This window comes from Aotus nancymaae, unplaced genomic scaffold, assembly GCF_030222135.1.
Source record: "Aotus nancymaae isolate 86718 unplaced genomic scaffold, 86718_ANA_hifiasm-v0.15.2.pri h1tg000004l, whole genome shotgun sequence".
In the NCBI taxonomy this organism is placed as follows: Eukaryota; Metazoa; Chordata; class Mammalia; order Primates; family Aotidae; genus Aotus; species Aotus nancymaae.
The window spans coordinates 40,158,722-40,173,028 of NW_026988415.1; the positions used below are offsets into that span (position 1 = coordinate 40,158,722).

At 43.4% G+C, this 14,307-nt stretch overlaps 1 protein-coding gene across 6 annotated transcripts in view; it reads right to left on the minus strand.

Annotated features, from left to right (window-relative positions):
- Window positions 1-14,307, minus strand: part of FRMPD3 (FERM and PDZ domain containing 3) — a 147,904-nt gene that overhangs the window by 37,801 nt on the left and 95,796 nt on the right. For 4 of the 6 annotated variants that reach the window (XM_012451683.2, XM_064361914.1, XM_064361933.1 and 1 more), the window contains 4 exons: window positions 13,525-13,629; window positions 9,169-9,276; window positions 6,428-6,559; window positions 4,681-4,800 (listed from right to left, as the gene is read on the minus strand). In XM_012451683.2, the coding sequence (XP_012307106.2) occupies window positions 4,681-4,800; window positions 6,428-6,559; window positions 9,169-9,273 (357 nt within the window). In that variant the 5' untranslated portion in view covers window positions 9,274-9,276; window positions 13,525-13,629. The remainder of the gene's footprint in view (window positions 1-4,680; window positions 4,801-6,427; window positions 6,560-9,168; window positions 9,277-13,524; window positions 13,630-14,307) is intronic. The other 2 variants (XM_064361916.1, XM_064361924.1) reach the window with 1 other exon arrangement.

Here is a 14,307-nt window from a genome sequence, read left to right on the forward strand (position 1 = left end):
GGAGGCTGAGACAGGTGAATCACTTGAGGTCAGGAATTCGAGACCAGCCTGGCCAACATGGTGAAACCCTGTCTCTATTGAAAATTCAAAAATTAGGCCAGGGGTGGTGGCTCACCGCTATAATTCCAGCACTTTGGGAGGCCGAGGTGGGTGGATCATGAGGTCAAGAGATCGAGACCATCTTGGTCAACATGGTGAAACCCTGTCTCTACTAAAAATACAAAAATTAGCTGGGCATGGTGGCACACACCTGTAGTCCCAGCTACTTGGGAGGCTGAGGCAGGAGAATTGCTTGAACCCAGGAGGAGGAGGTTGTGGTGAGCCGAGATTGCACCATTGCACTCCAGCCTGGGTAACAAGAACGAAACTCTGTCTGAAAAAAAAAAATTCAAAAATTAGCTGGGCATGGTGGTGCACATCTATAGTCCCCGCTACTTGGGAGGCTGAGGCAGGAGAATCGTTTGAACCCGGGAGGCGGAGGTTACAGTGAGCTTCGATCATGGCACTGCACTCCAGCCTGGGTGACAGAGAAAGACTCCATTACAAAATAAAATAAAATAAAAATGCTCTGTAAATAGTTATTATACTGTATTTTTAAACTTTGTATTTTTTAAATTATTGTACCATTATTTTTTATTGTTTTTCGAATATTTTCAAAATCCACGTATATGGAACCTGTAGATATGAAGGGCCAAATGTAGTGAGTTTACCAAGGTTTCAGTATATAAGATCAATACACAAAAATCAATTGTATTTGTATTTTCTTTTAAAAAATCTTTTTTTTTTTTTAAATAAATATGGGGTCTCACTATGTTGCCCAGGCTGGTCTTGAACTCCTGAACTCAAGTGATCTTCCTGCTTCAGTCTCCCGAAGTGCTGAAATTACAGGTGAACATGCCCAACCCCAGTTGTATTTGTATATGCTAGCAAGAAATAATTGAAAATTGAAATTCAAATCAAAGTCATTTACAATAGCATCAAAAAATATGAAACAATTGGTGACAAATCTGACAAAACATGTGAAGGCCTATATACTGAAAACTACAAAATACTGTTGAGAAAAATTATAGAAGGTCTAATTAAATGTAGAAATATTGTGTTCAGAGGTTGGAAGACTCAGTATTGTTAAGATGTCAATTGTCCTCAAATTGATCTGTAGTTTCAACATAATCCCAATCCAAATCACGGCAGATTTTGGTAGAAATTATCAAGGTAATTCTAAAATTCACATGAAAATGCAAAGGACCTATAATAGCCAAACCAACTTTGAAAAAGAACAAAGTTGGAGAACAAATACTTCCTGATTTCAAGAATTATTATGAAGCTCCAGTAATCAAAAGAATGTGATGTTGACATAAGGACAGACAAGTAGATCGACAGATCACAATAGAGAGTTCAGAAATAGGTCTATACATATATAGACAACAGATTTCTGACCAAAGTACAATGGCGATTCAGTGGAGAAAGGAGTCTTTTCAACAAAATTGGATGTCCATATGCAAAAACAAAAAACATAAAAACAAAACCCCATGAAACTTTGATGGATACCTTACACCACATACAAAAGTTAATTCAAATGGATCATAGGCCTAAACATAAAACTGTAAATGATAAAACATCTAGAAAAAAAGAGAAAAATTCTTGTAACTGTGGGTTAGACAAAGATTTTTTTAGATATGACACCAAAAGCACTGTCCATAAAAGAACAAATTAGCAAATTGGACTTCATCAAAATTCAAACATTTGCTCTGTGAAAGACATTGTTTGGAGACTGAAAAGGCAAGCCACATACTGGAAGAAAATAATTGCAAATAGTGTATCCAACAAACAGCTTGCATCCAGAATAAATAAAGAACTCTCAAAACTCAATAAGAAAGCAACCCAATAAAAAAGCAGGCAAAGATCTAAACAGCCACTTCACCAAAGAAGATGCGTGGCATCAAATAAACACATGAAAAGATGCTCAACATCATTACTCATTAGGAAAATGCAAGTGAAAATCATAATGAGATGCCACTACACACTATCAGAATGACTAAACGTAAAAAAAGAATACTGACAATACCAAGTGCTGATAAGTATATGAGAAACTGAAACTCTCATACATGGCTGGTGGGAATGAAAGATGGTACAACTACATTTGAAAGAAGTATTGCAGTTTCTTTACAAAATTAAAGAAAGGTAGATCTACCATATGTTCAAACCATTCCAAACCTGTTTACCCCAAAGAAAAGAAGGCATATGTCCATACAAAGACTGCTACATAAATGTTCATAGTTTTATTGTAATAACTAAAACCTGGAAACAACCCAAATGTTCATCAACAGATGAATCAATAAACACATTCTAGAATATCCATACCATGAAATACTACCTGACAATAAAAATGAATGAAATATTGATCCATGCAACAACACAGATGGATCTCAAAATCAGTATGCTGGGCCAAATAAGTCAGATCAGAATAAGTGTATGTACCATATGATCTCATTTCTATGTAACTCTAAAAAGTGCAAACTAATCTATAGTGACAGAAAGCAGGTCAGTGGTAGCCTAGGACTGGGAGGGATGAATTACAAAGTGGCCTGAATAAACTTTTGGGAGTGTTAGATACGTTCAATATTTTGATTGTAGTGATAGTTTCATGGGTATAAACGTAGGTCAAAACTTAACGGTATTGTATATTTTAAACATGTATGGTTTGTCATTTGTCAATTAGCCCTCAATAAAGCTGTTACATATAAAAAATAAAGAATACAGCTGAAGTCCATATCATTATGAAGGAGAAGGATACAATGGACATGATCTTGTCACTAACTTTTAAAATATTCAAATCAAGGTAATCCTTAGAAGCTTGAATGAAGAAATTTAGGGCAAAAAAAAAAAAGAAAACTAAAACTATGAAATTCACAGAGCAACCACAACTCATTGTCTCCTAGAAGGTTTGTAAATGAACTTGAGGCTATTTGCAAAATGTTCCTAACATTTTAGGTTGTCGGAAGAGTCAAAAAGGACAATCACAATGTCTCACAGCACCTCCCGAGGTATCACCATCAGAGACAGATGAAGTTTTAGTTTTTTCTCTCATTAAATGCTGTTGTATGTCCTATGGGCAACTAAAAGTCAACATTTCCTAAAATGAACTCATCTTTTCCCTAAACCCATTCCATTGCCTGTATTCTAACGGGAATGATACCGCCTCCACAAGACACTCATTAAGTTAAAGCCTATCCATTCTACCCTTTAAATCTCTCTTGCAACCCATCCCACCTGCTTCATCATGGCCCTGGTTCTAGCCCTTGTCATTTCTTCTGGATAACTGCCATAGCTCCCTAGCTGGTGTACTTCAACACTTGTGTGGTCTTTTGAAACTGCTCATCTGACCAGGCTATTCTCCTTTAATCATTTCCGCTCTCCTACCCTCTGCAGAATTTCTTCACTTTGGCTGCACATTAGGATCACTTGAGGAATTAATAAAAAAATACCAGTGTTTGGAACCCACTCCCATAGATTTTGATTCAACTGGTCTTGGATGGGGCACAGTATTTTCCCAAAGTCTCCTAGATAATTTTGATGTGCATCTAGAGTTAAAACCCACCATCATAAGGTAGAGGTTCTCAAAATCTTTTGGGTATCAGAATCTCCTGGAGGGCTTGTTAAAACACAGAGTACTGAATTCTACCTCCAGAGTTTCTGACTCAGTAGGACTGGGTTGGGGCCTAAGAATTTGCATTTCTAACAAGTTTCCAGTTGATTCTGATGCTACCAGTCCAGGAAACATGAAATTGAAAAGAACCTAGAAGAGCCACATTTTAAGAACCACTGCCCAGCCTCAATCATAGTCTATGCTTGCCTTGGCCTACCAAAGCCTTTCACCCTGCTTCCTGTCTCTCCAACTTTATTTCCTACTCCTCCTTACCTCACATCCTGTACTCTAGCCACTGGAAATCACTCATGGTTCTCTCATTATGCCATGCTGTTTCATGCCACCATGGCTTTGTAAATGCAAGGCCCTTTGCTTAGAGTATGTCCCCTCCACTCCATCTCTCTACACAGCAAACTCCCACTCATTCTTCAAGGCTAAGAGCATGGATATATCACTTCCTCTATTTAGCCTGCACTGTCTCTCTTGTGTAGAGTTGGAAAAATGCTTCCTGAGTGCCCTCATCTTCGTTGCACTCTGGTGCTGTCTTATTTATTCGTGCACATATGAGCTCTAGTGAGCCAGGACAGTCCTTCATTCACTTCTGATTGCTAGTACCTAGCATAGGACTTAACCCAGAGTAAGTGTCCAGTAAATATTTCTGGATGAACTGAATTGGGAGTCATCTCATACTGGAGCTAAGTATTGGGAGTTGGGGCCTGTTGAAACCCAAATAGGCTTGTTAAATTTTAGGATAGTAAAGTTTAGGATGCCAGAGTTACTGGGGTTGCTTGTTTCTGAAAGCTGAAGAGATCTGAGTGGACAAATAGACAAGACTTTGAGCTCACAGCCAGCTCAGGTCACCAGGCCAACCAATTTGGCCATGGCCTACAATTGTAGCAGAAAAGGAAGGAAAGGGCCTTCAGGGCTACCTGGAGGTTGGAAAAACTTACATAGTGACTTCATTGTGGTGGCAGAACAGCCTGCCTGCTTGTTTGTCCACTGGTCTGTCTGTGTATCCCCAAGCCAGACTCTACCTGAATGTATAGATACTCAAAAGCAGCGGGATCCCGACGCAGCAGCTCCACAGGGTCTTTGGGAAAGAAGCTTATTCGGAAGAGGCATTTCATTCCGTGGTAGTGTGTCCGCTGTACCACCTGAATTCCAGGGATGAAAGGCGAGAAGAAAAGAGATCTGGAATCAATGGCTGGGATGGTGGGCAGGCAACTCAGTGGCTCCTTAAGGTGGGGCTTGAGGTAGAGCTGAGCTCTTGTTTCCTATTCTGTCTCCCATCTGGCTGATTCCAATTACCCTTAGAGGAAAGTGTTGAGGAGTCAGGTCTTTTCGACCCTTCTGAGTCAAAATAAGTGGAATTTTCAAATCACTTATCTAGGACATGACCTTTATCAACCACTGGGTCTAAGGCCCAAGACACTAAGCAGGAAGGTAGGGCTCCTGGCAATGGCTCAGACTCTTCTTGCCATGGGATTCATGCCTTTACCTTGCAGAGGGGCTCAGCCTCAAGCAGAGTAAATTGCTGATTAGAGTAAATCAAAGGTTTAAAATCTTATTTGTAGGTACAGATGAAACAACTTGGCACTATATTGATAAGTGTTGAACCTGAGAATGGGTAACAGGGTTAATGATACTACATTCCTTCTACTTGTGTGTATGTTTGAAACTTTTCATAATAAAAAAGTTTAAAATCCCATTTGGAAAAGGAGACCAATTGAATTCAAAGGGCTGCTTGGGGCTGAGGGAGGTGCCTAGGCCTCCCTGCAGGCAGGGTGCCCACAATCTTTCCTTCCCACCAGTGAGTCTCTGTATTGCATTTGGCTGAGAGTTAAACTTGAATCTCTCTTTCCAAAAATCCTTTCATCTTTTTGTCTGATTTGGGGTTTTGTTTGGCTTTCATGTTGGCTCTGAAAAGGTATTTCTTCCACTCTTCCTCTCCAAGTCTGTCCCACCGTAGTTGGGAGTACTGCTTGGCTTTGACTGCATCTGACTCTTCTTGATGCTTCACTGTTGACGAAATGCTATCCAGAAATCCTGGATTTCCCCAGCCCTTTTCCACACGGCGAGGGCTAGAAAGACCAGATACTTTTTCGATGTGGGTGACATGCTGCCTATTTTAGACCCTACTCAGTCAATTCTCAACTCTCATTTGTCCTAGGACTTCACTGACCTTTATGCCACTAGCCTTTATGCAACACTGGCCTTTGTGGTAGCCCAGGCTCTGTGTTCCACAATGAGTAAAGTGACCCCTAGTGCTGCTCACAGGCCCTGGGGAGAGGTGCAGAGGTAGGTGTTTCTGAATTTCACCTGGCCAGGCATATGGCAAAAGAAGGGACAAGTAAGAGTCCTAGGACAAGTGGGAGTTGGGAATTGGCTGAGTAGGGTCTACTCCCTGACCCTTCCATAATAGCCTTCATGCAAAAGGCCAAGTTTTCTCCCAGGAAGCAGAAAAATCTATCATGTGGAGTTTCCAGGAGCCAGGAGACTTGCCATTCATTGCTCCTTATCTCAGCATTCTGGGTGCCATGTGGTGAATCACCCCACACTCTTCCCCCTAGAGACCAAGACTAATGATCTTTATGCTCTTCTCAGCTCCCCAAGGCCATTGCCAAAAGCCCTCTGGAGGTGGCTAATACCAGCTTTGGGTGAGAACTGCGACTTCTGGGAACCGGCTGAGCATATCATTATGAATTTTCCAGACAGGGAGTGCCTTGGGTCTTCTCTACTAGAGGCCACATGCAAAGCTATGTGGAAAAAAGTGTTACTTACATAAGCCAGGGGTTGCTTGTCCTGAAGAAGCAGAAACTTGTGATTCTGTTCTGGCCCAGCATACTCAAGGACAAGAGCAAAGTGCTCAATGTACCTCAAGGAGAGGCGGTCCTGTAATGTTACCATCACATCCTGTGGGACACAAAAGAGCCTTGAGAGGGAGATTGGTTCTGGCCTTAAGCTATTCTAAGGACTAAACATGGGAGGGGGGATTAAACACCAAGAAAAGAAAGATAGTCCTGGGGAGAAGGCTGCAACACTGGCCTTTATGGTAGCCCGGGCTGTGACTCACAATGAGTAAAGTGACCAACGAGTGCCTGCTCAGAGGCCTGGGCCCTGGGGAGAGGTGCAGAAAGTTAGAGGTTGGTGTTTCTGAAAAGAAGGTCATGTCTCCCCCTCCCCACCTCTCTCCTTCCACTCAACAAATTGTCTTCTAAATGCTTACTAAATGCTGGGCACTGTGTTGGTTCTCCCTTCACTATTTTTTACAAGTCAGAATATCCACTTGGGTTTGTCTGTCAACTCTTAGGAATGAACAAAAGCAAAAGTGACATTTATATGATTAAAAAGTATACTATTTCTGGATTCATAATCTAAATCAAATGACTTGAGTTACTGGCAAAATGTTCATTTTTGACCATAGCTGGTTTTTATAGATGATCAATTTAGCAACTTGAAAAATGTATCCACGCAGAGGAGCTATGTCATGTGTTTTGTGTACAGTCATAAATCTGACTACTTCTGGGTTCCGTCTGCTCTGCTGCCCTACTTTTAATATGAGGGTGTCTGGAAACACATCAGTGGGGGCTGCACAAATGTCAGTTTTGAGACTTCTGCCACCGATTTGCTGTAACTTTGGCTTATACAGGGCTCCAATGTGTGTGTTCTTGGAGTCAGCATCTCTCAGCCCCCAAACGCTGGAAAGAATCAGGCTTGGGAATGTGAAGCATCCTTACAACCACGGTTGCCAAACAAGCCCCTCAGTGAACACTGAAAGACATTCAGTTATTCAAATGTTAGGCTGGAAATTGGTGGGTACTTGAGAGCATCTCTTTGTGTTGTCCAAGTAATCACAGAGGCGCCAGTGTTGCTGGAGCTCTGTCAGGGACAGATGAGGTTTTCTTTGCAGTTCGGCTGCACTGGGAATGTGGACAGCCAAGCCAGCGATTGCCAACTGGTGTTACAAGTGTGACAGCCCCTGTGCAGGCTGTCAATTCACCCAGGTACCTCTCTGGGACAAGTGGCTTGGCAGCCTGTCAAAGTTCCAATAAGTTGCCAGCACACCCTTCCTGGAGTCAGATTGAGATCACAAACGAGGGGAACACCGCTATCGTGGAAGGCTGGGGCCACCTGGAAGCCACAATAGAGCTGATGATGTGAGGTGGGGAACTTCAGAGAAGTCTTCAAGGGGAAAGAGAGGGCACTAAACACTCCAGCATGGAGACAGAGCCCACAATGGACCTACCAACCCATGAATAAAACACCAAGGAGGATTCTGACACAAAGTGATATTCTCACCTGCAGGAGGCACATTTGGATATCTCCTGGGTGGCTTAGTTCTGTTTCAATGCCCCCTCCCATAGCCTGAGAACTTCAACAGCCAAAAGACCATTCCATGTCACCCTATGTAGTTTGTTTAGGTTCTAGGTCCCCTGGGGGACCTACTTAGGCCTAAGCCTTTCAAGAAAATTCTTCATTCAGGGACTGTCCCACTCCCTGCAGAATACTTAGCATCTCGACCCTAAGACATAAAATGCCAGTAGCACATCCAATCATTGGGATGATCTAAAACACCCTTAGACATTTCCAAAAGCTCTCTAAGAGTGGGAAGTAGCAATCCTGGTTGAAAACCACTGGCAAGACCCATTCTGACTACCTGATAACTCCGCTTGGCATGCTGGCCCAGGAGTTTCTTTACTTATAGGGTTGCCTTGGTCCTAGTGTGGGAACCACAGGCTACCTGTGGACCAAGCTAGGTTTTCCGGGTAGATGCTGTAGTGGCCCAGCAGTTTGGGTAGCATTAGTTGCATTAAAACACTCGTTCTGGGAAAGGCATTCTCTTTCTGGAGAGAGTCCAGAAGATGCAGGAATGGATATTTCTGTCCCAGAGCAGAGTTGAATCTGAGGGTGAATCATATCGTCACTTCTATTCCTAAGGATTAGAGGATAGTCACTAGGACTTTCTGACACCTGGCTGAGCTGTTAAGAAGCACAGATCAGTAATTGCTCTTCCTGTGAAAAGAACAGCCAAAGGGGCTATGGCTGGACTTTTCAAATCTTGGTTCAGTGCTTGAGATCAGGTTGTTATTTAAAAAGCTAGGCATAGCTAAGCTAATCTCCCAAGAGACTGCGTTTATTTCTGTGCTTAAACTTGCATAGGTGTTATTGTATCAATATAAATCACTTTTGCTTTATAAATGGCTTAATGATCTTCATACTCCTTAGTTCCTAAGAATCCTGATGGACCCCACGTAACACAAACACAAAGCAGTTCACAAATGTAAGTGCACACACACGGTTTAACAATTACTAGCACAGAGTTGAGCATGCAAATTTCCACCACCACTCTCATTCTGGGACTGTGCCTTTTTGCAGCCTTGTGCTAACAAGCATCCAGAGCTTAAAGGCCACCTTACTCCAGTGGCAAGCAGCTATGTGCCAACTCAGAGGAACACAGGACACACAATCGCATATACTCTGGAGAGGGCTACGCTGATCCAGGGGGAGGAGACTGTATGTACCTTAACAGTGGTCCGGCCATCAAATGTGAATGACTTGATCTGCCCATTTTCTAAGAAAACCTTCAGGACGTTGGGGATGAGGAGGAGAGCTTCCTTCTTCATCATTTTCTGTAAACAAGCAGGAAAGGACAAGGGGAGGGGCTCATTTAGAAGGAGGTAGGAAGCCAGAGGAAGGGTGTGAGAAGGGAGAGAGAAAAGGAGATGGAGACAGAGAGCCAAAGGTGTAAGAGGACAGAGACAGAGGAAAGAGTAGATCAATAATACATGGGGACCAGAACCAAATTCCCCAACACGACACAGTCATATCAAAAGCTCACCTCCATTTGACATCACAGAGAACCCACATTCTACTGTGGTTCAAACCTCCACAGATCAGAGCATAGGGATCACCACACATCCCCTGAAGGGCTGATGGGAGGCCTCCTTTGGAGTCTACTTTACCTACATCATCTTATCTCTGACTTTTAAAAAAACACCTTCTACAAAGCTTCTAGACTGATCTTATCTCCTGATTCCTCCCTTTCCCCCAGGCTCTTTACAAGCGAAGATCACTTCCCATCCAAGCCTTGGCTCTGCCTTTTTCCCTCCCTAGGCCCTTTCTGACCTGGCCCCTACCTAGTCTCCAGACTCACGTCTTGCTATTCCTCGTACCCACACCTCTAGACCTCTGATGATTCTTCATCATTCAGGGACTGTCCCACTCCTGCACAACACTTAGCATCTCTGACCCTGAGACATGAAGTGCTAGTAGCACACCAAATCATTGGGATAACCTGAAACACCCTCGGACATTTTCATCTTTCTTTCTCTCTCTCTCTTTCTTTCTTTCTTTCTTTTTCTTTCTTTCCTTCTTTCTTTCTCCTTTCTTTTCTTTCTTTCTTTTGTTTTTTTTTTTGAGACAGAGTCTTGTTCTGACGCTCAGGCTGGGGTGCAGTGGCACGATCTTGGCTCACTGAAACCTCCGCCTCCTGAGTTCAAGCGATTCTCCTGTCTCAGCCTCTCCAATAGCTGGGATTACAGGTGAGAGTCACCACACCAGGCCCTCAGACATTTTCAAAAGTTCTCTAGTAGTGGGCAGTACTGATTCCGATTCAGAAGTTCTCAATAAAAATTCATTAAATAAGGGCTGTTCTCTTTCTCTGAGGACTCTAAAAGAAAAAAAAGGCTATTCTCTCTGCCTTTCTCTTTTCCTCTTTGCAAACTCCTATTTATCCTTCAAAACCCAGCTCAAATATGTATTCTGTAAAGCCTTGGTCTAATATCATCAGATACTTGGATGTGGTTTTCCATGCATTCCTATAGCAATTTGTACACACTTCTCACAATGCTCTTACCATATTTTGTTTTGTTTTGTTTTTGAGACAGGGTCTCGCTCTATTGCCCAGGCTAGAGTGCAGTCGTGCAATCATAGCTCACTGCAGCCTCAAACTCCTGGGCTTAAGTGATCCTCACACCTCAGCCTCCCAAATAGCTAGGACTACAGGCATGTGCCACTATATCTAGCTAATTTTTTTACTTTTTGTAGCGACAGGGTCTCATTATGTTGCCGAAACTCACCTTTATCATATTTTTGAAGGATATTTGTCTTTCACAATCAAATGATGAACTGAGAGCACAAGGACCATGTCCTATTTATCTTTGTAGTCCCAACACTAAAGAAAGTTTCTGGCACATGTTTGGTGCACACTAAAAGGCTGTTGAATGAATGGGCAGTAGGTGCTTAATGTGTACTTATTGAACAATCACACGCATCCCAACCATTTCCCTGGGCCAACATCATCATCAGTTCTAAAGGAATGGAAAAACTGCAGAGATAACCAGATTCCTTAATTCACCAGGCATGCATTGAGCCTCTACTGTATGTGCAACATTATGCTAAGTCTCTATGAGAGCTACAGAAGATTTAAGTCCAGTCTTAAATTTTTGTTATAGTGACTTGGCACACATACACATTATAAAACCAAAGCAAACCAACAGGTATAAGATGGCTAAAGTTTCCTAGATAAGGCAAATTGGATTTTGATTTTGAAGGAGACAGTGGGTGTGGATGATTTGAGAGGCCAGATGAGAACAGTCCAGACCAAAGACTGTCATGGATCATTGACAAAGCATGGAAAGAGGAACAAGCAACTCCTCCTGGGTTGCGGTTTTGGTTGATAGTTGGGAGGAGCCAAGAGACAAGCTTCGCTATGGTCAAGCCAAGGTGGGAAGTGATAGAATATAAAGTTGGAAAGTGTGACTCCCTGGTCCCCTCCCTAATCTTGAGATGCCTTGCTCTTGCCAGGCCCAGAGGCCCCGGATCCCCCAACCGATGACGCTCACGGTGGCAGGTTTTATTTAGCACACTGGGTTGGACTCAGATAATTACTTAATTGATTTTGCTTAAAAATAGAGTTGGCAAGGAACGCCCACAGGATTTATCTTTGCTCTGGCTGCTTAATAAAGCCTTGGAACACGAAAGGAAAGGGTTGATAGGACAGCCTGGAGTCACCTGGGCCTGGAGTCCCCTAGGTCCTGACCTGTGATGAGGCTGCTATGGTCCATACTGGCGGCAGCATGGAGAAGGGTGCTGTTGTAACATCAGGTAATTTCATGAGTGCAGCGAAAGCTGGAAGATTGATGTCTGTCTCTCACCCAGACAAGAGCCTTACACTATGCCTGGTGGCTGGTCCAAGAAAAAGAAGTAGCTCTAGGTGGGTCCCAGCTACTCTGTAGCATTTGCATTCAGATTAGACTGGAGTGGGGGCTTGTTTACGCCTGTAGCCTAGCTGTGATGTATGGAGAGGGGAATCATGGTGGAGGAAGGAGAGAGTGGAGAAGGGGAAGTAAAAGGGAGAGGAAGAGAGGAGAGGGAAGGGGAAGGGGGAGGAAGGGAAGGAGTTCTTCACTGGGTGGATTGCCTTTGACTGATTACTCTGCAATGTTGAGATGGGGTAGGATGAACCTGTTCATGCTTCCCAAATCCAAGTCATATGTCCTCTGGGTTTTCAAGCACTCAGGACTCTTTCTGGTGACCTGGATATCGGGATCTGTTTCACCCTGATTTGCAGGGACTCAATTTTACTCCTCTTCCCCTCTGCTCACCAATTATCACGTCTCTTAAACCTTTTCTGCTAGAATTGACACAGATCCCAACTATCAATTATTCAGACATCTTGCCCAGTGGGGTCCTGTAGTCCCCTGGGCTTGCCAGCCTTCCTTGTGCAGAGATGGAGGAGGGTATAGGCTGATTTTGGGAATGAGAGTGAGGGAAATGGAGACGGAAGACACCTGTATCCTCTATCCCTTCTTCTCAGTGACTCTGCCTCAAATAATATAGAAGTGCCTGGCACCCTGCTGATTTCCCTTCTCTGTCTGGGCCTGCTAACTTCTCCCGACAACTGCGGCTGTGCCTCAGTACATAAATGCCAAGGGCCTCCAGACAGCTCTGCCTGTCACAGCTATCAAAAGCACACGAGTGCCTGTTAGCTCTAGCTATCCCCTCCGCCCTCACCAGGATATCACTAACTTCTGCAGATTCCTGAGGGACTCAGCCAGAATGCATGACTGCTTAACACACTTCTTTTCTGCTCTTCACCTGCCTCTTCTCATTTGCATATCTGGAGTCGACAGTTCATTGCATGTAAACCTCCCAAAGCAGTGAGAAACACTGTGGCTGACCAAGACACCCCAGATTGGCGGCTGCATGGCATGGGGCTGTCAAATATTACCTGTCCTTCGAAACAGTATCACCCAGTAGTAGATTCTGTATTATCTCAATCGAAACCACTTGTCCCCCTCAACATCGCCAAGAGGTACCCAGTAGCAGGGAACAGGTATTTATTTTGCCTCCCTTCTGGTGCTGAGAACACAGCAGGTGTCTAATAAAAACTTGGTGCCTTAATGAGAGTCTGTATCATTTCCCCTAGGCAGCTTCACTCATCACTGCATGGCCTTTCCCAGTCAAGATGTGGAGTTGCAGGATCACTTAAATGTGAAGAGAGCTCAATTTCACCAGCCACTCATTCCTGGGTCTTCAGGAAGCCATTACTTCCTTCCTGTTTCTATCAAGTAGCAAGAGATGTGTATGGAGCACTTGCTCTGAGTGTAAGCTACTGTGTTAGGGATAGAAATTTCTCTAAGCATCAGAAGGCTCTTGAGTGAATCAATATATAGTCCTTCTCCCCACAATTCCTGGGGCCTCTCTGGATGTCACATATCCCTCTTCACTCACTACTTTTCCCCCTCCAGCACCTGGATGCTCCCACTCTAACCCACTGGGAAAGCTGTCCACCATAAGTAGCCCCAGAGCGAGAGCTTGACAGCCAGGCAGATTATGGCCAGGGGCTGAGGAGAGGGAGCCGAAGCTGCACTTACTGCATCTGTTTCTCCAACTGCCACCTGCTCAGAAAATCGAACCTTCACAGGATTGGACCTCAGCTTGGCCTTCTTCGCAGCACTGATGAAAGCAGATTTGGGGGACTGGAAAAAGAACAGAGAGCTGGTGAGTTCTCCATCCCTGGGGAAAACCTGACCTTTGTCACGTCAGAGTTAAGATGTCCCAGTACAGGTACACTTTGCATTACTGATCAAGGAGTCAATAAATAAATATCGATTACCTACTGGGTGCAAGGCAACATGCTAAATGCTTCCCTGTATAGTTGGTGTGTTCTGAAAAGGCTGGGCATGAATTGAATTTGAGTAGCTTGAATCCCATTATTAATACTCTAGGCCTAGGGGAGTTTGCAAAAGTTCTTTAGTAATAACATACATTGAGTTTTTATATATTTTGTTTTCGTAATGTGAGATAGACCTAAATGGTGTCTTTTCTTATGACATCTGAATATAAGCATCCCAAAGAATTTACAGAAATGATCTTATTCATCTCACAGACATGCCCTGCCCCTAGGAAAGAGTTGCATAGTGAATACTATTTTAGATGTGGGAGAAAGGAGACCTAGCACTCCAAAAGGATTTATCCACAGTTACTACACTATTAGGGAATAGAGATGTGAGATTTAACCCAGGTCTCCTAGCTTTCTAGTTTTGGTCTCTGCATCACTTTGTTTATCCAATTCTGTAAGAAACGGCCAAAAAATCAGCAAGGATTTTTTTTTTTTTTTTTTTTTTGACAGAGTTTCACTCTTGTTGCCCAGGCTG